Here is a 24,407-nt window from a genome sequence, read left to right on the forward strand (position 1 = left end):
CTTAATTCGTTTTTGTGGTTTCGTAAGTGAGTTTTTTTTGCAGGTCTTTTATGGATTTAGTGATCTTTCTGTTCACCATACTTTCTTTTTTCTTTTCCTTTTTTTATATTTTACCTTCAGTGACTTGCGGAGAGATTTGTGGGCCTCGGCGGATGAGGTGGGGAGAATTTACTTACCTGCTGGGCTCGGGTGAATTTGAAGCTCCGTGTTATGGCAGATTCCGCCCGATTGGCGCCCCGTAGGAATGGGGGATCATTGTGGGTGCATCCGTAGCTAGGGTTAGCCTGGCCGGTCCGGGATCCGAAGCAAGGGGACCTGGGAGTCGGGTTGTGTTGGGTTGCGTTGTGTTGGCTCTGTTGAATGATCTTGGTCATTTGTTGCAAGCGTGGAGCTGCTGATGGGCGCTTTTTCGTTGACGCAGAAGCAATGAACGGAGAGGAAATAGGCTTCCTGCACCAGCAGAAGTAGTCGTTGTAGTAGTCGTACAGCAGAGGCTCCGCGCGTGATAGTCGTCTCTCAATGGGTAATGCAAATGGAGGTTGAGAGTGTGCGGAAGTGTGTTGTTGTTGATGGTGGTGGTGTATTCTATGCTTCATTCTCTACGCTCGCGTGTGGCTAGTTTTGTGAGCAGCAGCGGAGTGGGAAGAAAAAAGTCGATTTTCCGTGCTGGAAAGGAGGCAGGGAGGACTGGAGTGTGGGGAAAGTAGGACTGCACAGATTGCTGACAGCGGAGCGAGGAGTCGTTTCAGAAAAGTATTCATTCTGTGAGGAGAGAGGTGAGGAGGGGAAAGCCAGTTTGATTTTTTTGGGATGTTAGTTGCGCACGGAGCAGCTCCAATGGAGCCCGGCGTCTTCTTGTCCTGGCTGCGGAACATGGAAGACGATGTTAGGATTGCTACTTTGTGTTCATGTGACGTGACAGCGGGAATGCGTGAGTGACTTTCGGGGGTTGACGTCGTAGTAGCACTTCTGCACTTTTGTCTCCTCTTCTCGTGGTTTCTTTTTGGTGCTTGAGAGAGAGAGAGAGAGAGAGAGAGAGAGAGGGGGTGGGTGGTGAGATTTCAGGGCGGGCTGTGGTGTCGGCCGGGTTGGTGACATTGGCTTGGGTGGTTTCTCTTCTCGTCTGGCTCCATTCAGCCGACGTTGGCCAGTTCCTGAACTACAACTCGCTAGTTCTGGGGTTTGAAGCAGTGTTCTGTGAAAGTTGTCTTCGCGGTGAGGGGAAAATTGAATGAATTCCACGTCTGGGTACTTATCTTAGACTTCATCGTGCTTCTCTCCATCCTATTATTGTTAGTTTTTCCATTCCAACGTTTTTATCCTTGGCGCTTTTCGTTTCACGGCGCATCCAGTGAACGAAGAGAATTTCTGCAACGTCGAAACTCTTACTTTGCAACAACAGGTGCTGGTGCAGAAGTGTCGTGAGAGCTTCTTTCTCGCTCAGGCCTTTGAAGCGTTGGGAGTTCATTTTGGTACTCTCTGCCAACAAAGCAGCAGGTTTAAAGAGTAGACGGAGAAGTATTAGAGGCTTTCACTCCGTTACAGGCCTCATGGAGCGCGGTCGTGAGGGTCGACGTGGGAATGGAGGGGTTGTATTTGTTCAGGCTCCTCGGCGGCCACGCACTGGTTTAAAAGATATTGCAGGTCTGGTCTCGTTGGGCTCTCTCCACTTAATCACTTCGATTCTCAAATTCCGGTCTTGTCACTCATCGCTACTCCTCCTTCCTCCTCACCTGGCGCTCTGTAAATCATGCCTCGATAACATACCTTTCTGCCGTTTATACAACGGATTATTGGCGGCTGTCGCTGGGAGTAGCCATTTGTCGGTGCTTATTTATCCCAGATTGTTCCGTAGTCAAACCTTCTTGACTAATCTGGTACACCGTACCGAATTGCCTCTGGTTTCCTTGATAAACTAAAGGATTTGTCTGCGCATTACAAGAGATCGTGAGAGTATTAGAGCTGTACTGGTTTTAATGGATTTGCCAGGTCCAGGGTTAGCCATTGGCAGAGGCCAGTGTGGTGATTTTGGTTCCCATGTTGTCTCAGTCGTCAATTTTGTATAACTCTATTTATTTATTTATTTATTAAGCTGTTAGAGACTGTCACGGTTAGAAGAACTTTTGCAGAGTAGGTCCTAGCGCGTAATTGTGTGAAGCCTACTCAGAGAAATAACTTGAAGAGTAAGGGAGAGGGGTAGAGGACGAGATTTGTCGTTGTCAATCCCGGGTATTCGAAGCCTGGCTGCGTCAAGGTGAGCAGCACCGATCGTCTGCATCTGACATGAATATTGGAGTCTGGAGCGAATGAGAGCGGGAAAGGAAGCTGGACAGTTCAATTTGTGGTACAGAACCAATTTTGACGGACTATGACGCTGTTTCGTCTCGGTGCTTCAAGTGTTAGGCTGAGCAATGAAGTGCACTTTCTGGTTGAGAGTGAGGTTCAGCATAATAGTGAAAATAGGGACATCGAACTGTTACTTGTTTACTTTTCTTGATTCTGGCATCATTGGAGAGAACTTTATGCGGCATTTGTGTGTTAAGTTGTGGTCGTGAGTATCTCCTTGACTGGGTTAGCCAGAATTCTGTGGCTAAGCTATCAAGTTGTCAGCGATCTATAATTGAGTGCAGCATTGTGTCATCCCCAGATGCGCTGCTTGCGTTGTGGTTCTCTGAGTTTTCTGGAAATGAAATGTGAAATATTCAAGTTTCATGCGTACTACGGCTACTTGAATCGAATTCACAACCTTCACCTTATGCAGCCCGGACGAAGACTCAGAGATCTGATCCAGTGACCTAGTTCAAATTGACATGCTCGACTGTATACTTCAGTGCATCAGTTTTCTTCTACTGATATGTCAGAACTTTGAGTGTAGACTAAACCATAAATGGCGGGTGTTCCTACACCAGGGTCGAACTCAGTAGGTGCTCCTTCTGTGACAAGTGACAATCTGAGTAGGAGACTTTCGTGCCCTTCGCCCCTTGCCGTATACGCATTCACTATCATGTAGTGTTTTGGACTCTGCTTCTGTACGTGCACTGCTAACCTGCATCCCGATTTCGTCTCCGACCACGTTACAGTGTAGTCCCTCCGTGTGTCACGATTCGCATGTGACTGTGTAGTCGTGTCCCGACACGACAGTTGCAGGATCTTTGGAGGTCCGTGAGAGACGGTCGAGCGTACGAATAGGTGGCGGGTAGATCGCGGGGAAGTGGCGCAATGGCAATCGTGGGATGGGCAGTTGTAGCAAATGCGTTTGGCGACGAGTGGAGAGGGTGGGTTGCGGTGGTGGGGCGTGGTGGAGGAGGGGCAGAGGGTGGTGTGTGATGTGGTGGGTGCGGTGGGGAGCGTGGAGAAGAGGGGGAGGGCAGGGTAGAGGTGTAGTGCTGATAGGCTTGGGTTGGGGATGTGGTTGGGTGGTACGCAGCTGGCGACGATGGCGACGACATGATGGAGGATGGGCACAATGGTCGGCTACGGGAGAGAGGGAAGAAAGACGGGGGTGGGGTGACGTCGAGCCACGGAGCGGGGAGCAGCATTGTAGGAAGTAGCAGCAGAAGCAAGAGGAAGCGGTACGGGTCGCAAGAGAAGCAGAGGCAGGGGCAGGGGCAGGGGCGGAGGAGCCCGGCCGAGGAGGTGGAGGAAACGACGGAAGACACGGAGATGGGGGCGTCGGAAGACGACGACGACCAGCCGCCACCCATAATTGTGCGACGGTCGGGGAAAGCACGGGCTCAGGCGAAGGTAAGGGGCGGATGCGGAAGGAGGGGGAGGAGTTGGGAGGCGGGGGAGTGTGGGGGAGTGTGGGGTAGGGGTGGAGCGGAGCGGAGCGGGTTGCGAAGGAGTGGGGGCTGATTGGGAGTTGGACGGTGTGGTGTGTGGCAGTTTTCGGAAGATGGGAATGGGGTGGATTTACCGGCGGTGCCTCGGAAGGCGCGGACAGGTGGGTTTGCGTGGTCGATGGTGGGATGGTGGAGTGTGTGTGTGTGTGTGTGTGTGTGTGGAGGTTGAGGGAGAGGTAGGAAGAGGTGATGGAAAGGAGTGCGGTGCGGTGCGGTGCGATGAGGGGGAGGGGGCGGGTAGGAGAGGAGAGGCGAGGAGGGAGGGTGGCTGATGTGGTGGAGTGGTGGTGGTGCAGCGATCGGGAAGCGTCCTGCGGAGGTATCGATGGCAGCAGTGGCGGAGTCGGGTGGTGGTGGTGGAGGAGGCGGGGCGGGTGCGGTGGGAGGTCCGTCGAGCACACCGTCGTCGTCATCGATGGTGTCGTTAAAGCCAGGGAAACGGACGGTAGGGAATGGGGTGTGGGTGGGGGTGGGGGTGGGGGTGGTGTGTAGGATGTTGGGTATGGATGGCGGGGAGGAGAGTGGGAGGACATGAGGACTGAAGGGTGGGGTTGGGGGGTGATGCAGAAACCAAGCGGGTCGAAACAGCTGAATCACAAGTTGCCCAAGGTAAGTAGTCATGGTCTTTCTTGGAGTTGTGTAGAAATTGAGTGTAGTTAGCGTTGCTCTTCGGAGAGTCTTGTTGTGTAATCGTGGAATTTGGGGTCGGTCATGCAGTCTTCTGATGGGTAATGAGTACCGGAGCGAGGATTTTGTTTGGTCCTGATGTATGATAGGATTTGTCACGTTGAGGAAATGATGCAGTTTCTTGTTAGTGAGTTGGTTTTGTGTAATCTCTGTGAAGGAGTGTGTGATTTGAATGGTTTTGCTTGATCGCTGAGGTTTGGTGATGTGCGAGTAGCTATGGTGCTACATGATTTTTATGATTATGCTGGAGATGTTTGGTACCAATGGCGCTTTAACGTTATTAGTTGTAGACATACCATTTACACATCTCCGGTTTGCACAGAGCTGCGTTTTGGCTGTTGCCTGTAGTTGCATGCCTGGCTGAAGCTTGGGTGGTTTGTCAACTTGCTCAGGTTTCAGCACTGGTTTCCGTGTCTGAGCAAGAAGTGGAAGTGGCTGAGGCTCTCTACGATCTGGCAAGAATGTTTACGCAGCCTTCTACTGCCGTTAGGAAATCTAAAGTTGAGGCGAGCATGGATACGGATTTACCGAAAGCCGTTCAAAGTCAAGTTACGAACGTACCATCAGCTTCTGAATGCAGTGCGTTTGCTGATGCATCGAATGGAGCCGTGGTTGTTCCGTCCGCTTTGACCGTGGCTCCTGTGTCAGTTGCAAATGCTGGTGGAAGCGTGAGAAGTTCCTCACTCGGTTCTGCTTCGGCGGCTTCACCTATTCAACCCCCGTCTCCAGCAGCTGCTCCAGTTGCAGAGGGTATAGTATATTTCCTTGGTTCTATGGGCCATTATGGAGTTATATGTTTAGATTCCTGCTTGGGGGTTGGGTGCCTTCTTCTTCAGAGGGCCCTTAATTTTTTAGTTTTCGTGCGTACAGTAGGAAACAACTGAGCTGTTTGGGAATCCGTGACATGGTATGTATTTACGCCAGTGAATTCTCTCTTTTGCAGTTTTGGCGAAAAGGAAGCGTCCTCGCGTTAAAACTAGGATAGAAGAAGGGGACGTTATACAGTCGAGGACTGGGCAAACTGCATCAACTGCTGTATTGAATTCCGTCGGAACTGGTGAAACCCAGGTGAAGGTTGCGGATCAAAGCACAAGCCGGACATCCCCTGCAGAGAGAAGTGCTGCGAAAACGGACATTAGTGCCACAGCCACACCTGCTGTATCTGCGAGCGGTACCAACATTGTAACGACGGTAAGCAGCACGCGCAACGCGGTGATTGCATCGAGTGGCGTGGTCATTGCTGACGTTGCAGTTGAGCCACCCCGAGGAGGTGTAGTGGGTGGTTCAGTCCATGGGGCGGATAAGAAAGTTGTGGAAAATAAGGTTGTGCAGTTGGAGAAGAAGACGGCTCCCTGTAGTGGTATAATGGATGTAGCAAGCTCAAATCCCCAGGAAAACAAAGAAGGAATTTCTCCTGTTCTAGAGAAGCAGGGTGAAAGGAGCGAGTCTACTCCTCTTGGAGCATGCGCAAAATCAGTTGCAGATCCGATGCCGAGCATGACCGTTTCTGTGGAGGCAGTTGCAGTGAAGATGGAGCTTGACAAGAGGTTCATAATAAGAAACCTGAGCTGAACTGTACGATTTATCAGAATGTTTGTTGACTATTTTGTTGTGCAGAGCTGACTCAATTTTGTGTTGTATGTCAGGCCTCCTCCTCCTCCGCCAGCAGCCCCGATCGTTGTGGATCGTTTGCCGAAGCCAGAAATAGACTTGATGGTAAGCTGATTTTGAAGAGCTTTTTTTCCGGAGTGTGCGAACGTTGGGTACGCAAATAGATTCTAAGTTGTAGGCGTTATGTGTCATCGCAGGTACCTCCAAGCAAGCTGGAAGATGCGTCGAGCAGCGAGAAGGATAGCGAGGGTAGAGATAGATGGAATGATGTTCAGAATGCAGCAGAGAAATCTTCGGTACGTTAAAATGCTTGAAGCTCATAATAGCCGAGGATGACTTTTCGACCCTAGATGTAGCTGTCTTTGTTTTCTGTGGTTATTAATCGAGGTGCTTTGACAGGTTGATGCGGCGATTGCAGTCACTGTGGATATCACTCGGATGGATAGTCAACGAAATAGTGACGCGTCACAGCTTACTAAGATGGAGAGCACAAGTGCAAAGGAACAGGAGGAGCGTGAGAAGGAAACGAAACGAAATATTGAACGCGAACGACATGAAAGAGAACGGCGCCGGGAAGTCGAAAGCCAGACAGGTTCAGTCGACGAAATAGCCAATGGGCGGGGACAAGAGAAAGAAAGGCGAAAGGAAGGCGAGAAGGTGGAGTCGAGTAAGATGAATGTGCAAAGGTCGAGTAAGAGCATGAAGGGTGAAAACGGAAGGGTTCAGAAGGCTGAGAAAGCAGGTCTGTAATGGCCTCTTTTCAAGCGCGATGTACCATGCCATGGGGTTCCATTTTCCTAAATTGTGGGATAAGAGAGTTCTATTCTAGTCATTCCTACTGTCATTCTCAAAATAATGATGGATGTCGAATAGTGTTGCAAAGGATGCCCTGCTAGCGCAGTAGACCATATATGCTCTATGCCCAGTTAGTCTGGTCCCGTTTCGATGTCGTTGAGACGGCTGGATTAGCATTACTCTTGTACTAGCAGTAATTCCTCTCCTGCCCCCTTAGTCCTGTACTATTTAATAAGATTCTGACTCGGTGAAATTTTGAATGCGTTCAGCCACTGAGGCGTCTGCAACAGTGTTTCAGGGGCCTGCACCACCGAACTCCTCCAGTGCACTAGGTGTGTCCGGCAATGTAGCAGTTCTCCCTTTCTCAATGGGAATGCTGAGTTGGCCTTCAGTAATGCCAAGGTGAGTTCAAGTTCTGCACATTCAGCGTACGTCGTATGTGATAACATACTGTGGATTTTCCAAAACTTGCTTGTCGACTCCTCAAAAGGTTTTCCTAAAGGATTTGCATGCGCAACAGGTACATTCAAAATGCAGCGCCCGCTGCAGCTCCAGCAGTTCCTCCAGAGGACAGCTCATCCACTCTGCAGGTTCGACGTTGAACATGAGAACGAATCTCCGCTATGTTTGGGCTCATTTGCCTTCCTGTTGTGTGTAGGCGTTCCAAGGTTGTTGTGTGGTTGTGTGGCACTTTGTTGAGCTGTCGCGTTTGTCGTGGGCACAGGCGAAGCGAAGCGCAGTGCGTAAGTGGGTTGGGTTTATGTGCAGGTTCCGTACATTGTGCCTCAGCGGGCAGCATGGAAGCGGTGCGCTCTTCACGTGTACATCGCGCACTTCATCGACTTGCAGCAGCAATTGAAGCAGCATCAAAGTTTCTTCGGTGGTCCGAACCAGGGGTACTCGAAGTCGTACAACTTGAACGTGGCGGTGGGTGGTTCGGACGCGGTGTTAGGAGGCGCAGTCGGTAGTCCGATGGTGGGCGGCGTTGGAGCGGGCGGCGCGGACGTGGATGCGACGGAGCGTGGGCTGAACGCCGCCGCAATGGCTGCAGCAGCAGCCGCGAGCATGCAGGGGGCGAAGGAGCGGGCGCACGGGGTGGGGGTGGCGGGGCGGAAATCGCCAGGTGGGGAGCAACACGGCGGGCAGCAGGCGGCGGGATTGTCAGTGCAGGTGGGAGTGGGCGGATTGCGATGGGAGGGAGTGATGGAGTGGGTGGGTGAAGTGGAGGGAGTGGAGGTGGGATGTGTTGGGTGAGGGTGTGGGTGTTGCGGTGGAGCGCGTGGATGATGAGTGGATGTGTGGCTGACGGGGAAGGGGTGGTTTGGGTGCGCAGAGTGGTATGATGTTCGGGTACCCGGTGACGCAGAACGCGAGCTCGGGCGGTGGGGGGGGTGGAAGTGGGGTGGGGGGCGGAGGCGGAATGGGTGGGGCGGGGTCGGTGGGGAGCAACGGCGGCGTGGCGTCGGCAGCAGTGCAAGCTCAGTACATGCAGGCGATGATGCAGCAGCCGTCGGGATATCCGTTCGGGCAGTTTCCGGGTCACTATGGGGCGGTATCACACACGGGTGTGCAGCAGGTGAGCGGGGCGGGGGTGGCGGTGGTGGGAGTTTAGTGAGGAGGGAGTGGGGAGAAGTGAGCGGGTCGGGGGTGGCGGTGGTGGGAGTTTAGTGAGGAGGGAGTGGGGAGAAGTGAGAGGGCGGGGGAAGTGGGGACGTGGGTAACGAGATGGAGGTGGTGGTGTGTGCAGGCAGCGGCGCAGTTTTTCGCGGCGGGCGGGCCGTACTTCACGCATCACATGGTGGCGCATGGTCAACAGGCGGGAGGAGGTGGAGGTGGAGGTGGGGTGGGGAAGCAGCAGGGACAAGGGGGTCGAGGGTATGGAGGTGGGGGGAGTGGTGCGCAGGGTCTGGGGAGCCAGGCGGGTTCGCATTCGCATTCGCATTCGCACGCGGTGCAACAGGGGCAGCAGGGGGGTACGAGGGCGGGAGAGAGGGAGGGATCGACAGCGGGGGAGAATGGGTCGTCGGGTGAGAGCAGGATGTCGATGGTGCGGGGTGGGGGAGGGTACGGGCAGGGAGTTGGGAGCGCGGGGTCGGGGTTGGGAAGCGGGAGTATGGGAGGCGGGGGAGGCGTGGACTGTAAGCTGATGGTGGGGACGGGGAAGGGGTCGAAGGGTCGGGAGCAGCAGGTACAAGGTGGGGGTGGAGGTCAGGGAGGGGGTTCGGCGGTGCAGAGGCAGGGGCAGGGGCAGGGGCAGGGGCAAGGAGGCGGGGGTAAAGGAGGGGATGGAGTGTCGAGCGGGGGGCATGGGATGAGCATGGGAGGGGCGATGAACAGAGGGGCATCAGTGGGACCGGGACCTTTGGGACTGGCACCTGTAGCGGCAGTGATGGCACCACAAGGGCACGCGATGATACAAAGCATGGCCGAGAGTGGGAGGGTGCAGCAGCATAACCTTATGCAGATTCATGCTGCCCAGCAGTCGCAGCATGTTCAGGTGGGATGAAAGGTTTGTTGGTTTTTCTTGCTATCATGCTTTGCTTGTCAACAGGAGCTTTGCAGCTTCTTTGGATTTTATTTTTATTTTTATTTATTTATTTATTTATTTATTGTTTCCTGTTTCCATGATGGTTCTTGTTTGTACTGATTGCTTTAGTTTCTTTGATAGGAATTGGCGTTTTCGTTAGATGTTTTGAATTTGATTATGATGGTTGCCTTTGGATGAGGCACCATTGCAGCGTGCAGCTCAGTTTTTTATTGGTGTATTTTTCGTGACAATCGCGTTCTTGACTTGTCAGCAGCAGCAGTTTTCCTTGCAAGGACAATCACCACAATACCAGCAACGTGGTGCTTTGAATGCCCGCACTGGAGCTGGGAACGCTGACGATAGTCTTGGTGGTAGCAATGGGAGCTTATCGAGTAGCGGGGGTCGGTGTAGAGAGCGAGAGGTCGTGGATGATAGGAAGTTACATAGTAAGAGACTCTCTGGAGCTGCATCCTCACGACATGTGGAAAGCGTTGGTGGGACGCAGTCGTCTACTGTTTGCAGCGAAGTGGCTTCCTCTCGCAATCAAGTTGGTACTTCCTTGAAATTGATGGCTCCCACAAATTCTGGTACGGTTTCTAGAGTGAGCGGGCATTCGGGTTCGGACCGAGCGGGCAACGTGCAGCATCAGGCGTTGTTGGGGGCGTCGAAGCACGGTAATGTGAGGTTCAAGGGCACGGCAGGGTCAAATCCTGCTGGCTCTGCACCAATGTACCTGGCAACTCAAGGCTTTTTTTCAGATCATGTTCCCGCTTCCGGAGGGTCCGTTGGGGAGAAGGTTATTGGACAAGGGTTGAATCTAGCGGGACAAAGCACAATGACAAACCAGGGTGCGAGGCCAGTTTCCGTTGGGCAGCATACACACGTAAAGGCGAGCCAGAGGCTATTGGGATCCCTGCCAGGCGCAACCACCCCCCCAACAGGTTCAGCAGTGAACTTTCAAGCAGTGTTGGCTGCTGCGATGGCGAAGAATTTGCAGGGCCCTCATGCACATCGGGCAGCTCCAGTGGGTGGGACTGCAAATGCTAATGTAAATGCCGGGAGTAGTTCTAGGATAAAACCATCGATGACAGGTCCTTCAGCATCATCGGGTGCGTTTCCTATGGCCTCGATCATTCCACCGTCGGAGAGTTCAGGGTTGAACCCAGCGAAGAGTAATTCGTCTCATAAGTCAGAGTTACCTACACTTCAGAAGGTGAGTTCGGATGCGGTTTCCTTGGAACGACATTCCTCTTCTTTGGCGGTTAGTTCCGTTCTTTCGATATTGTATCCAAATATTTTGGCCCAGAACATGTCTAGTAAAAGCTCCCATCGATCCCAGATGCAGAGTCAAATGCAGGGACAGAGCCAAGGGCAAGTTCCTGGTCCCCCGAAGCATGGGGGTAGTCAGTCTCAGGGCTCGGCACAGACACAGGGACCTCCTCCCCAGATGCAGCAGCAGCAACATGTGCGTTATTTGCAAAACTTTTTCGGTTGGTTGTTGTGTCCACACCTGGTTATGTTTGTACAGGGGATATGCTATCCTACTTTAGGGCTGTATTTGTGCTGTTAAAATAGAAATAGCGGGGCATTTTTGTGCTGCATTTACTATTTCAATAGGGGTTGGTGTATCAGTTTTAAGACACGGTAGACCTGGCGTCATGTTTTGTGCGAGTGGGGTTTTCTGTCCTGATTTCACAAATGATGTAGCTGCAGCTTCAGCAACAACTGCAACAGCAACAGCAACAACAGCCCCCTCATTCACAGGGTTCCCAAGATAGCCCTCAACAGTTGCAAGCGTCCCAACAAGCCACACCGCATCAACAACAGCCTGGTTCGGGTCCTCAGACCTACAAGCCTTCGTCTCAACATTTGCAGCAGGCGCAGCAGATGCAGCCACCACAGCAGCAGTTTGCGGGTGGCGGTGGAAACGGTAGCTTGGCATTGAGCCCTGGGGTGTCAGTGGGCGCAGGAAGCAACAGCAGTGAAGGTGGCGGTGGGCGGAGCAGCACGAATGCAGATGCAGGGGGAGGTGGTCCGAACGGGAGGTCATGTGAGAGTGCGAAGCAAGGCGGGGGTGGGAGCGTGGGAATGGTGAATGCGGGAGGTCAGCGGAATGGTGGGTACGTGCAGCAGTATGGAGGTGGCGGTGGTGTGTCGTCGGGTGAGCAGCAGTCGGGCAGTGGTGGGAGCGGCGGGCCGTCAGGTTATAACGAGGGGAAGTCGAAGTCGGGTGCGGCGGGAAGAGGTGAGGAGATTTGAGGGGGGTGGGGGTGAGGGTAGGAGCGGGTGTTGGGAGTGGGGTGGAGTTGGTGCGGTGGAGTACGAGGGGAGAGGGGAGTTTGGGGTGGCTAACGGGGGCGTTGGGGGTTGGAACATGGCAGATGGGGGGCAAAAGGCGGTGAATGAGATGCGGGTGGCGCAAGGTGCGATGGCAGGGAGGGGCGCGTCGACGATGGGAGGCAGCCCCGGGGCGCAGGGTTCGTCGCAGCGAGGGCAGGGGGGTGGGGGAAGTGGGAGTAAAGGGGGGATGGGACAGGCGAGCAATTTGGGGGATGTTGGGCAGTCGCGGACGAGCGGGATGATGTCGAGCTCGATGAGCGGGGGGGGTGGGAGTGGCGGGAGTATGTCGAACGGGCAGAGCAAGAACAGCAGCAGCGGGAATGTAGAGAGTGGAGGAGACGGGAGGGGTGGAACGAATGAGGGTTCGTTACAGCAGGGAGGTGGGAGCGGGAGCCATGGTGCGGGAGGGGGTGGAGTGGTGGGGAGCAGTCCAATAGCAGGGATGGGTGGTCAGGCTCCGACGAGTGTTGTACAGCAGTGAGTCGGTGGAGAAAGTTTTTCTTGCATGCGTCGCAGTACAGACTACAACAGCGGTGTCGGGTAAATTTGTTGGTTTCGTTGTCTAGTGCTTGAGGATTTTGCGACTCCTTTTTTTCTTGTGTATTGGCTTATGAGGGCAGCTCTATGAAGCAACAGGCAGATGAAACATTCGCTGAATTGGATTCGGGCATATACCGAATGTCTAGAGTTCTGCTCGACATTTTTATTTGCCGAGCTCGCCACATGTGGAGGTTCGAGCTGGAGATCGACGTAAGTGTTGTGCATCAGCTAATTCTTGAAGTTTGTGTGTATCATTTAACGACTTTGCGGAGTCGTAGAATTGTGGAGCGAGCGGGATTTGATTAATGCAATGTGGCTAGTGTTGGGGTTTTAGTTGGTGGAAGTGTGGTATGAGTTAGGGGCGGGGGGCGAGAATTTGGTGTTCTTCAATGGGTTATTAATGTATGTGTTGGGTGTTAAAGGTGGCACCATTTACTGACGTTGTCTGTTGGTGGTGGTGTTTTCAGGCAATTGGTGAGGTTGGGCTGTGTAATAATGTAGTTTTAAGGCGTCGAAGTGGATTATCTACACAAATGTGCAGATTGTTACGGAAGTTGCGTAGATGTGATGATTTAGTAGGATGGGACTGATTTGTTAATACAAAAACGATGTACAATTGTGGTGTGTCACACCACTGCAGTGGGCTGGAATTTCGCACTGGGGTTGCACTTGAAGGAAGCGGACAATATATGGGAACCCTGGTGAAAATTATTGGGGTTAGCATTCTTTTCGATCATCGAGATTTGCAAAGGTGGTTGGTATTGTATGTCTGGGTGAGCACAGTCTTGTGATGCTCGTTTCGCTCTCGGTCGACCTCTGTAAGAATCTTCAATCTTGAGGTCGTCAGCCATGAGTTTCCAAGTTAGCTAGTTTGGAGATTTTGTAAATTGTTAATGTTCTATAATGACCAGCAGCTTGTCATATTTGATACTGAATCGCTTTGTTTCTGTTCTGGGCATTGTATGATTGTCAGAGAAGCTTGTGATTGAACGCAAAATGCATTTGGTATATGTATATGATCAAAAGTGAGTTCATTTATCTTCAAAATCCATCCTCCCACATCATGTTTGAAAGTAAACTCGGTTGTGTGGATGGAAACTGTGGGTTATGAATTTCAGTAATTTTAAATGCAGTGGTGTACATGTCTTTTTTCTCTTGCAAAACAAGTTTTCTGAATAGTGAAACCAAGGCATCAAAATATTGGTTATTGATTCAAAATATATAAAAGGCTAAGAACACTTCAAATTTTGACATGAAGAATCTTATGTTCGTTATCATGGCATGTTTTCAATAAATAATTTAATGATTATTTTATATCAACTTACTATAGTATAATCAACTTAAAATTCGGATATGTAACTTGTATGTAGTTATGTTATAGTAATCTTAAATTCTATCAGTTTTGATAACTGATTTTCAACAAAATGAAATTTGAAGTGTATTTAGTAGTAAGAAAATTCTCAGTTTTCATTTAAATGTTAATAGAGTTAAATTTAGTTTTTAAATCATAATCAAGCTCTACTTTTATAACCAAAATAACCAAAATACATCAAGTAGTTATAAAGAAAAGGACACATTTTTTCCATCACATCTACTTGTAATTATTATGAATACTTCTACAATATATCAAACAAAAATAATTCAATTAGTCAAAAAACTCCTTTATGTCCATTTTGATTTCTTTATAGAAAATCAATTGTCTCTTACAAGATTGAAGAAAGTATATTTCATTGAGCATGCCTTTGCCTAACTTGTGATCCATGACTCAAATCCATGTAATCTATTTGTGAGACAAAGAAAAAAACAAACCTCTCTTTATTTCGTCTCTATTACAATGAGTTATTTGTATAATTAAAAAAAAATAGTACAATAAAAAAAATCAAGATATTAGAAAATAAATAAAGTGTTGATATGCTATAAAAATATGTTAAATGGAGAATTATTTAATAGAGAAAAAATTGGTATAAATCTAAATAAAAGAAATTTGTTGTTAGAATAGAACTATTTTAGAATAACCCCCTTTTATTAAAAATAGGATGATAGTTATTATGTATATAATATTATAAGCAAAATATAACAAAATATTATGCATAAAATATATTATATTATATTTATATTATATATTATATATTATGTAAATTATGTCTAGGCTTAAATATAATACAAATGAATTAAATTATACAAGCTTAATCAAAATATCAAAGAATCAACAAATCACAAGAGCATAGCCATTGGTGTTGCCAATGGCCAGCCAAGCTATCCTGGCCTTAAAAATAGCTCTACTGCAGCTCAATCATTGGCCTCGGCAAGGTTGACAATGACAAAATGGACCATTCTTCCAACAATTTGCCATAGAAACAACTCTCTTGTGTTAGGGCCGAGGCTTGGAGTAAGGCCCCAACAAAGCCAATGTGGGGTAGGCAGTTGGCATTGGGCCTAGCCTAGCTTCTACTGGGCACATTGCAAGGCAGCTAGTAGAAGCCACTTTACTTTCTTTTTATCCTACAAGGGGGGCTTCTGGAAAGGAGGGGGATGGAAGTGGAGTCCTTGGGGAGTTAGTGTAGGGTAGGCAAGTTGATGCATAGCTTGGGTGCTACTAGCCACTCCACCTGATGGGTGGGAGCCACACTAAGGCCACCTTGGCTATTGCGCCATGTAGCCACTGATCCACCCGTTGGCCGTCTCCATTGACACCAAGAGGTGGCAATGCTCTAAAATTGAATGAAATGCAATGAAGAATTTCCACAAATAGTTTAAGGAAGCATTTTCTTCTAATAGAACAAAAATCAATTGTGTGACTAAAGAAATTGAAAAAGAATTAAAATTACATTCAAATTAAATTAAAGTTAATAAAACTATATCTATTATTAGTAACATAAATACTCAACAACCAATGGTACATTACTGAAGTCTCCTCAAGTTATTGTAAAAATATTAGTGGTTTACTATCTATCATAGTATTTACTTAGTATTGCTATATGTTACTGCATAAATTTAGTTCGTGATAAGTAACATGTGGTACTGTGTTTCACAACATTACTACGTAACTCATTAATGAGCAATGGTTATTAACATGCTTGGCTACTGCACTCTTCAAACGTTTTACAGCCGTGGACGATTAATTTCATGGTCCCCCATCTTGCTGCACCACCTTAAAGCGAAGGTTGCTACTTTAAACTTCATCAAGGAACAACCACAAATTCCCCTTCACAATATGTTCTTCGTGAAAGAATTGTATCGATAATTTTATCAATGGCATCGTCACTTCACTTATGATTTTTCATGACAAAGTATAGAATCCATAAGTGTTATTCCACTGCACTAGATCCTCACACCCAATTTCAATCCAGTCCAACATTAGTTTTTCAGCAGCAGCAGCAGCAGCAGCAGCGTCGCATCATCTAAGACCATGACAAATCAAAGGTCCAAAAGTAGCATCATAGAAATCACCAGAAATCACGACACTGCCGAAGGTCCAGAATCGGCTGTACGATGTAATCCACATCACCAGGCAGCAAATATTCATGAGGACCAGAGAAGGGAAGACAAGTGGAGACGGCGTTGGCAGAGGCGCTGGAACACCGACAAACAAGTGATGTAAAAACAATGCAATTGGGATTTCCAAGGACCTGTAATGTGATCGATGTTCATCAGCATTGTGAGTGTTTGCAGAAAATGCGGCACAAGAACAGCAGAGAAAGGGAAAGGGAAAAAAAAATATGAGGAAAACACCGTAGGACAGTGTATAGAACATGGAAGCTATCTTACAGGAGTCATTGAAACAGGTTTGCTGCTTTTTATCTACACGGGGTGGACTGCAAGATTCCATGGTTGCTTCATCCCATGATCTGTGACAATGTGATGCAGGTCTCGTTGGTCTTCGTCGTTCTCGCCCGACAGATCTTCCAAAGACCGGCCCTTCGTCTCCGGCAACAGGAACGTGCAAAAGAAGCCCGAGAGGTTGATGACGGACAGAAGAAGGAACGCATTTTTAATGCCAATGCCGTTGGGGTAGCCTTTGTCTCTGCTGCTTGGAGTCTTCCCTTGTGCGGCGTAGAGGAACCCGAAGGCTCCGACAATGGCGCCAGCTTTGCCTGCTGCAGCAGAGATACCATGACATGTGGACCGCAGCCGGGCAGGGAAGAGCTCGGCCGGAATGATGAAGGTGGTGGCGTTGGGGCCAAAGTTGGCGAAGAAGAACGTCAGAGCATAGAGCACGAGGAACGCGACATGGCTGCCGCCGCAGTACTTGCCATCACCACAAGGGTCCCCTCTGAGGTCGTGGTACATGAAAGTGAGCATGAACATAAAGAGAGTCATGAAGAAGAAGCCCCCCAGCTGGATGATCCAGCGGCCGACTATGTCGATCGTTGCCACGGTGAACCAGTAACCAGGAACAGTTGAGCAGAGCGCAATCAGAGCTTGAGCTCGGGAGACCTTGAAAACCTCTTCCAAGGCGCTCATAGTTTTCTGGGGTGGCAGCCAGCCCACAGACGTGAAAATGTCTTTCTGAAATAGATTCTGTGAGTAAAAGGCCACATCTAATAGGAACCATGTGCTTGTACATCCCAGAAGCTCGATGCCATGCCGCTTCATGAACCTCTTGGAAAAGAGACCGAATTCCTTGACTGCCAAGAGTCGGGAAGTGCACACGGGGTTGATTAAGTTAGGGGCTGTAAGAGAACATGAGCACAGAAGAATTGAATGTTTTTGAAGAGAATTCAGAAAGTAAAACGAGAGAAAATACCTCGATGGTATTCCATGGGGGTGTCTACAATGGTGTCAAATTGAACTTGAAGCACTCGGCCCATTTCTTGAGCAGCTCGTCGATTGTTCTTGATGACCAATGCCGTGTACCGAGCAGTTTCCGGCATTTGCATGCGGTAATAGAAAGTCACAATTGCGGGGAGAGCTCCGAACATAAAGATGATTCGCCAGACGTAGTCAGCCTGGGGAGGTGTCGACGCAATTTCGTTGATCTCAAATGCTGGAGAGGGGTAGGCTCGCCGAAAGATCGACGACACAATGATGGACATCGTTGCGCCAGCAACAATCCCAATTCCTTGCATGGCGAACACGGCAGCAATGAACGCACCGCGAGTTTTCTGGTTTGCGTACTCAGACATTATGGTCGCAGACAGAGGATAATCGCCACCTATTCCAAAGCCCAACCAAAACCGAAAGAAGCACATCGTACTCATCACCCCCTTGGCCGAACTACCGAAGGAGAGCCCCGAGGCAAGAGACGTGATTATCATGAGTACCAATGTATAACCATACACTCGCTTGCGACCCAGCCTGTCCCCCAACCAGCCGAAGTAGAGCTGTCCGCAGAAGGTCCCGCAGAGCGCCACACCGTTCACGGCCGCCGACACATTCGGTGGCAGAACCCCGGGTTTGTGCGAATTTGGGTCGAAATAGTACAACCGCCCTAGCAGCCGAGCCACTGTTGAGATGCAGAAGAGATCGTATGCGTCCGTGAAGAAGCCCATTCCTGCAATAATAATAGTTGTGAAGTGGTACCATTGTGTCTTCGCTCTGTCCAAGGCCCCAAGCACTTCGGAGGACCCGGCTCCGATCGCCATGGCCGCCCTTCAATCTTGTCGGTGCCTAACCTACGCAAGATGAACAAGATCATGATCAGCCGAGAATTGATTATTCATATCCTCGTGATATCATACGTAACTTCACAGCGCTTGGATTTAAGAAGATTAAGGAAAAACTTCCTCCGTCTCTGAACAAAAGTTGCTCAATTTCTCTAAATGATCCCTCAAAGCCTTCCAGTCCCTCAATTTCAGTAGAACCGAGGATACTTTCAGGTGAGCTGTGGTTGAATTCCCGGAAGTGGCAAGAAAAAAACACTAGATGAAAATGGTGAAAGACATTGGAGCTGTATAGGGTTTAGAAATCTCGAGATGGTACGTGACTAGAATCTAATGCTAGAGGGAAGAATAAACCGCCGACTTCGTCAAAACTACCACATGGCAGAATTCAAGCGCTCTAATTACTTAGGAAGGAGTATCACCCAGTGGAAGAAATCAGCAACACCTTGCGCTGCCTAGAAATTCTATTCGTAGTAACGTGATACGCGCATCGGAGAGAAAGGTGAAGGAGCCCGCTAACCTTGAAAATCAGTTGGTGTATCAGCAGACTGAGAATAACGTAATTAGGCTTTGCAAGAGTGCGGGCCTGCTACTCGTGGTTTTACATCTCTCTGCTCCAGAGAGGCACAATTTCCAAGAGCAAAGGTCAGCACATGAATTTTCATCCTATACCTTAGATTCTTCCTAAACCCTAGCAAGCTAACTGCGTTCATTGCTCATTGCCCAGCTTGTGCTTCGTCCCAGCACGGCCTCATTCTCTAGACTCTGTGAATCTTGCCATGATTCTCGTCCCATCACAAATTATTTGATCAAACTACACAAAACAATATTAACTTCAGGTTGGCCAACGTTGTGAAGCGTCTGCGGCTCAAACCCATCCAATCTGCTACAACTCTACGTGTTGGTAACAAATGACAGTCCACGAACTAAACGAAGGATCGAACAAGTGACGGAAGGTACACAAACCTGAATCTTGCTTGATGAGCCTCTATGTGACAAATGCCGAGTGCGGAACTTCACATCGATGAGCTAGATTTGGGCAAGACAAGGCTTGCATTTGGAAGAAAAGAAAGGAACATTGTTCAGGGATTAGGGTGAGAGGAACCCCGAAAAAAAAACAACTAAAAAATATATAAGAAGAAAAAATAGGTGATAACCGACGATCTCTCTTACATCCCACCACAGTGCAGCAGTCAGGAACAACGCACTCGGCTCTTTTGCCAAAATTCGTGTAAAGCCTGTCGAAGCCGGGCAATCGTGAATACGGCAATGTACGGATTTCCCGATGATGCGGGAGAAGATTCGAATCGGCATCGCAAAAAGCTCGGCGATCACTCCGAAAATGTCTCACGATGCTGCAGATTTGAGGCCCAGATCCGAGGTCTCTTTGGTATCAGGGATATCCGCCTGACGACTAATTTGGGTAGCTATCATTCCCCTACGCACAATCCACATTTGACCATCTCCACTGCAGCTTCCGTCAGAGCGTCGCATTTTTTCCCTCGTCATCTGTCCCGAAGGTCCACTGGGTCCATCGACATATCCATCCATCTGTGCTTGTCCGGGCATTTTGCCCGTTGAAGATGGATAAATTGGTACACAGATACACATATCCGCAGGTTTCTTAGTATCTGACCACGTGTCGCCAGAGGGAAAGAAATCTCCCACTGTGATCATTTCACTAAGGACTATCTCGGGAATTGAGAGTTTAAATCTTTTGGTTAATTTCTTTACCGCTAGCATCAGAATCCGTACACATCTATTCGAAAACCTCGGCCCTATGGTGATACTCGACGGCAGTGTCTGAATCACATTCCGCATCTGGGTTTACCCATTCCAACCTTTGTCGTAACGAGTCTTGGTTGCTGGAGACCATCGCATCCTCTTTGTGCATTATAGCCTACCGAGCAGGCATGTTGCGACTTGGCCGATGTGGTCCACCACCTGCGCCGTAAATGCTATGCTCGTTTTCTATTCTTGGACATGCTGCTCCTGAGCCCTCACGTAGCGGTATAAAGGTATCAGACAAGGAATATCCAATATCGCGCACCTACTTTCCACGGTCAGTCACCTACTCCCATACGCCAGATTAGTAAACCACGGCTGCACTTCCGAGGTGAGTGGAGAGCTTCTGTTGACGATTCGGGAGCCGCGACATTCTGCATTGGTCTGAAGAGAATCGGCATGCCGTTCGCCGTGTCTGTATCAATCGATCAGTGCGTGTGAGCTTGAAACATCCTCCAAGTTCTCTGCGAGGTCCATCCACACACAGGATGCCTGAACCTTGGCTTGATACAAACCAATATATCACAGTGCTGCCGCTGAGCAGCGCACTGTTGGATGGAGGCGAGCGAATCCAGATAAACAGGTCTCTCATTTTTATTATTTCTTCATTCTAATTATTATTTTGACACAAAATCGGGTATACCTGATGCTGTAGAGAACTCCCATTTCACTCGCTCACAAAAACTCTGCAACAACGCAAGTCCTTCGCAGGGAGCGCAGCCACGAGCGATCCTTTTTTTATCCATTCATTACCACTTTCGCTCAGCACCAAATCTCTCATCGCACGAGACCCTGACAGCGGATACGACAGGGATTGAGCATGTCGCTCTCCTTAGATGCCTTAGAAGCCTGGGAAGCGGAAACGACTCAGCTCACAATTACTCCCGTCGTTCAGTGCTGCCCACTTCCGAGCATGGATCAGTGCCGACGCGTCGGAGTGTTGCGCAAAGGCGACCACGGGGTAGGTACACAAACCTGAAGCCCTGCTGCTCGGTTCACACCGCCGAACGCCGTCTTCCCTTTTTGTTGTTAATGATATTTATGTTCCTTGTTCTTTCCTTGTTCTTTCTTTCTTCCATATCTGCGGCGATGGTGTCATGAATTCTAAACTTGTCAAAACAGCATCCGAAAACTCGCTAGCAAGAAGCTAGCTGTCAAGAACTGATGATCAAGTGGATAGCCTCGCCATAACTGGTGGAATCCATCTCCTTGCAAAAAAAAAAAGCATCAGCACCACGGCAAAGTATATCCACTGTCATTCAGTCCTCCCACTCCTCCTGCGCTTTGCGCCTTCTTGGATTTTACCGCTGAAACCTTGTCCTCCATGGCGAATCCTCCTTGCTATCCGCCTGCACTGCACTGGCCATCCAGGTTGGCAGCCAAAAGCAAAAGCACCGCACCCAGTTGCTTACTTCCGCTGTAGCGCTGACGTCTATCGCAACAAGGAAGCACAACACACGTGCGCTCTGCACTCTCAGGCTCTTGTACATAGCATCGCATTCTGTGTAATAAAACGCTATGCGCACTTGTTTTTTGTGATGTGATCCAATGCGATCCCACAGTTGGTGTTGGCCTTGTTGTGAACTGCACAAAAACGTCTTCTTTTTATAAATTCCTCATTCTCTTAACATTATATTCAATTAAATTTTGAAACAATGATGTGTGTAACGGTGAATTATTGGTCAAACACAAGAGGCTCGTGGTTGACGGATAGGTTCCTTGTGATGGGAATTGGTGAGATGGATTGTATGTGATCTTTGGGGTTTTGGAAGAATGCGTGTTTGATCCCTTTTCTGTCATAGTGGTGATTCTGTTGTTCGGACTGTGAGAAGTGAACATGGATTGTGGATTCAAATAATTGGATTTTTGAGGTTGCACAATGTTTTCATTTCCTTATGTGCCCATGAAGAATTGAAAATAAAAAAATAAAGCATGAATTTGAGACCGTTTCTAGAAAATATTATATTTTTATTTTAAAAAAAAAACACTAATTTAATTAAAAACAATTGCCATAAGTTTTATAGGTTTAATAAGAATGTAAGAAATCCTTAAATAATAACAACAGTAATAATAATATTTTAATATTTTAAACCACAACTTCTTACCTATGTCAATTTTTATTGAAATTTTGATAAATTAACAAATTTAACTTTATACATAGTTGTTTTAAAATATGTGCTGAATAAAATTCAAATTAATTACAAAAAAATCAACATATTTTATATAGAATAATTGATTATCTTTGAAAAAATAATAATTAATTAACATAATAAAAAAATAAGTCCACTATTGCAATAATTGGGGTTATAATTAGAATACAAAGTAAGGAGAAGTTTTGAACATTTATATTGATGGTCCAAGAATCAAATAAGATTTTGATATAATAAAATACTTTTTTTTCCTTCCATTTTTAAAATTATTATATATTTATAAACATTATCTAAAAAGAACCATATAGATGTTATTTAGAAGATTAAACCATTAACTACAACAATTTTTGTCAATTATATTCAAAATAATATATTATTTTATATTCTTTAAGTATTTATAAAACAAAGTCCATCTTTTGCCTCCTTAATCCATGTTCGAGGCCAAAAGAATTGCAACAGCCATGGTCCAAACAAAGTGCTTATTAAAGTATCCCAAGCAACCAGGTGAATTCCAAGTACTAAAAGACAATGGCCAACAAAAGAGACAAGGATGAGAGGTTTTGGGGGGGAAAAGAGGAGGAGGCTGAGAACGAGAGTGGAGGTCGAAGTAGGTGGGAGACGATGGGGAGATGCAAGCCATAGAGTGAAGTGAAGAAAATCTGTATGTTTGTGTTTGCGGTAGGCATAGTAACGGAGATTGGTTGCAGATTGCATGAGCCGTAGAAATGAATGCGTGCCGTTTGGCAGATCGAAAGGCCGGTGTAGGGTACAATGCTTGTAGAAAGTAGAAAGCCTTGGGTGTCTAATATTCTGTGTTATCCGAGAGTCGCCGACTGCCATTGTGCCAAACCCGGATGGATATCAGTGGTGGCTATTATAGTGAGTATTACCATGATGTGGTCCAAAGACGCACGAATACATCCAAACGAGAACTTCGACAATCCTTGGCAGAGGTGGCGATACCCAGATCTGCCCGATGGTTGAAGGCACGACAAAAAGATGGAGCTTTTTACAGAATGTCAGGATCTTCCCCTGCTCCGCGAACGATCGTGCTCAGCAGGATTCGAACCTGCGCGGGCAGAGCCCACATGATTTCTAGTCATGCCCGATAACCACTCCGGCATGAGCACTGCGCGTCCCAGTCTGCATCCGTTTACATCTCTCAACCATACTCATTGTGTCTTTGTCCATCTCATCATGGCGGTGGCCAATTGCCTAACGGTCGTTTAATTCAGCCCTAGTGACATGGCTCCAACCTTTCCTTTTCAAGCACTGACTGCAATTCCATTCACCTTCTCTTCTGCTCGCCCTGGAAGCACCGCAATTCCTTCAGCACACTAGTCGGACCTACCACGATATTCGCCGCTGGGCCTCGAACCACTCCAGCTTGCTTGAACATCTCACCGCAAAACCCGTGCATGTCACGTGTTGTCATGAACCTCACCGAACACGGAACTCTTCGGATGAGTGACTCTCTGCACTAACTCACGATTCTCGCAACTCGACTCGCGGTGCACACATGCAATGCTTACAGGAACACCCGAGTTGAAGCAACTGCGTCATGCTACGCTCCGTTACTGGACTGCACTGCATCGTTGCGAAGGAACGTGGCGATACAGTAACCTCGTAAAATGCCCTGAGGCCACGGGAGGGTCCAGGTCTCTCCCAGTATCAACCATTTGGCCTCCGCGAGAGGATGCTCAGCCTGTTGCTGCGCACTGTGCAGCTTGGTCCGGTGGAATTTGCGGGAGGTCGCCTTCGGCTCTGCAGGTGATACCAATGTAGGCGCAATGTCTAGTTTACTTTGTTAGGTCCGCCATTCCTCCGCCAAGATGGAACGACGTGGTATCCCTGAAGTGAATGCTGTCCTGGTTCACGGCATCCCACATTCCAAACATCCTGCAGGTTTGAAGTCTTGCCCTTAAGCTTTGGTATTCTCAGGACTCAAATGCCTTGTCCTTGCCGGTTGTTGGCTTGAATGTAGGTGTTCCGTGTAAATATTTCCATCCTCTACCTTTTGTATAAAAGAGACAGTTGCCGAACTCTTTTATTCCGCTTGGTGTAACTGACCTCTGAGAAAGGTGTTTTTGTGGAGTTTGTTTGTTGATTCTGTTATTACTTTGTACTGTTGAGATTAGGTCATGTCACAACCTAATTTTTTTGTTAATTCACTACCAACTCTTTTTTTAAGTGTTATGTCGTTTTAATATTCAAAGGAATCAACGTGATAAAATTACTGAGGTATGTTTTAATTTATTTTGTTTTATTTTTTTATGCTTTTTGTGGTTTTTTTTGTGTGTTTGTTTTTATACTTATTAATTTTGTTTCAAATTCTAAAATTATTGAAATGTCATTGTGGACTTGATTTAGCTCAGAATTAAATGTTATGTATTTATTTTTAAAACCACTTTTATTGTCTACACTCATGGACAAGACCATAGCTTGTAAACTTTTATTATTATCATTACTACTATACAATTTATCATATTATTTGAATTTAATTTGAAATGATTTTATGAATATAACA

At 47.9% G+C, this 24,407-nt stretch overlaps 3 protein-coding genes and 1 non-coding gene across 9 annotated transcripts; 2 read left to right on the plus strand and 2 right to left on the minus strand.

Moving 5' to 3' along the window:
* Nucleotides 1-225: 225 nt before the first annotated feature.
* LOC112287227 (uncharacterized) lies at nucleotides 226-13,277 on the plus strand. Its single transcript, XM_073536569.2, has 21 exons — nucleotides 226-1,248; nucleotides 1,403-1,644; nucleotides 3,428-3,744; nucleotides 3,886-3,943; nucleotides 4,139-4,287; nucleotides 4,410-4,451; nucleotides 4,922-5,279; nucleotides 5,473-6,076; nucleotides 6,176-6,245; nucleotides 6,338-6,436; nucleotides 6,540-6,882; nucleotides 7,205-7,337; nucleotides 7,456-7,525; nucleotides 7,704-8,105; nucleotides 8,269-8,511; nucleotides 8,683-9,432; nucleotides 9,734-10,675; nucleotides 10,802-10,927; nucleotides 11,170-11,707; nucleotides 11,844-12,552; nucleotides 12,810-13,277. Exons 1-20 carry the CDS (start codon nucleotides 1,232-1,234, stop codon nucleotides 12,281-12,283), a joined length of 5,943 nt encoding a protein of 1,980 aa, XP_073392670.2. The 5' UTR covers nucleotides 226-1,231; the 3' UTR covers nucleotides 12,284-12,552; nucleotides 12,810-13,277.
* Nucleotides 13,278-15,378: 2,101 nt separating this feature from the next.
* Nucleotides 15,379-19,053, minus strand: LOC112287620 (putative inorganic phosphate transporter 1-3). 6 transcript variants are annotated; one of them, XM_024530793.3, is made up of 5 exons: nucleotides 18,912-19,053; nucleotides 18,466-18,556; nucleotides 17,090-17,957; nucleotides 16,111-16,970; nucleotides 15,379-15,915 (listed from the first exon to the last, which is right to left on the minus strand). In XM_024530793.3, exons 3-4 carry the CDS (start codon nucleotides 17,925-17,927, stop codon nucleotides 16,144-16,146), a joined length of 1,665 nt encoding a protein of 554 aa, XP_024386561.1. In that variant the 5' UTR covers nucleotides 17,928-17,957; nucleotides 18,466-18,556; nucleotides 18,912-19,053; the 3' UTR covers nucleotides 15,379-15,915; nucleotides 16,111-16,143. The 6 variants fall into 6 exon arrangements, with proteins under 6 accessions (XP_024386561.1, XP_024386562.1, XP_024386560.1 ...); XM_024530794.3 differs by having other exon boundaries at nucleotides 15,379-15,971; XM_024530792.3 differs by lacking the exon at nucleotides 15,379-15,915 and having other exon boundaries at nucleotides 15,936-16,970; nucleotides 18,912-18,958.
* A 1,124-nt stretch (nucleotides 19,054-20,177) lies between these two features.
* Nucleotides 20,178-21,272, plus strand: LOC112287621 (uncharacterized). Its single transcript, XM_024530799.2, has 3 exons — nucleotides 20,178-20,313; nucleotides 20,432-20,691; nucleotides 20,853-21,272. Exons 1-3 carry the CDS (start codon nucleotides 20,219-20,221, stop codon nucleotides 20,879-20,881), a joined length of 384 nt encoding a protein of 127 aa, XP_024386567.1. The 5' UTR covers nucleotides 20,178-20,218; the 3' UTR covers nucleotides 20,882-21,272.
* Nucleotides 21,273-22,928: 1,656 nt separating this feature from the next.
* TRNAS-AGA (transfer RNA serine (anticodon AGA)) lies at nucleotides 22,929-23,010 on the minus strand. The gene has a single exon. It is a non-coding gene; the product is annotated as a tRNA-Ser (tRNA).
* Between the last annotated feature and the right edge of the window lie 1,397 nt (nucleotides 23,011-24,407).

Source organism: Physcomitrium patens, chromosome 10 (assembly GCF_059467195.1).
Source record: "Physcomitrium patens ecotype Gransden chromosome 10, ASM5946719v1, whole genome shotgun sequence".
Taxonomy (NCBI): domain Eukaryota; kingdom Viridiplantae; phylum Streptophyta; class Bryopsida; order Funariales; family Funariaceae; genus Physcomitrium; species Physcomitrium patens.

Coding starts and splice junctions, on each gene's coding strand:
- LOC112287227 (XM_073536569.2), top strand. Junction 8,106..8,268: donor CGGCGGGATTGTCAGTGCAG/GTGGGAGTGGGC, acceptor TTGGGTGCGCAG/AGTGGTATGATGTTCGGGTA. Junction 8,512..8,682: donor CACACACGGGTGTGCAGCAG/GTGAGCGGGGCG, acceptor TGGTGTGTGCAG/GCAGCGGCGCAGTTTTTCGC.
- LOC112287620 (XM_024530793.3), bottom strand. CDS start 17,927: ATGGCGATCGGAGCCGGGTCCTCCGAAGTGCTTGGGGCCTTGGACAGA. Junction 16,971..17,089: donor CCCCATGGAATACCATCGAG/GTATTTTCTCTC, acceptor GACTCTTGGCAG/TCAAGGAATTCGGTCTCTTT.
- LOC112287621 (XM_024530799.2), top strand. CDS start 20,219: ATGCCTGAACCTTGGCTTGATACAAACCAATATATCACAGTGCTGCCG. Junction 20,314..20,431: donor GAGCGAATCCAGATAAACAG/GTCTCTCATTTT, acceptor CAACAACGCAAG/TCCTTCGCAGGGAGCGCAGC. Junction 20,692..20,852: donor TGCGCAAAGGCGACCACGGG/GTAGGTACACAA, acceptor TTGTCAAAACAG/CATCCGAAAACTCGCTAGCA.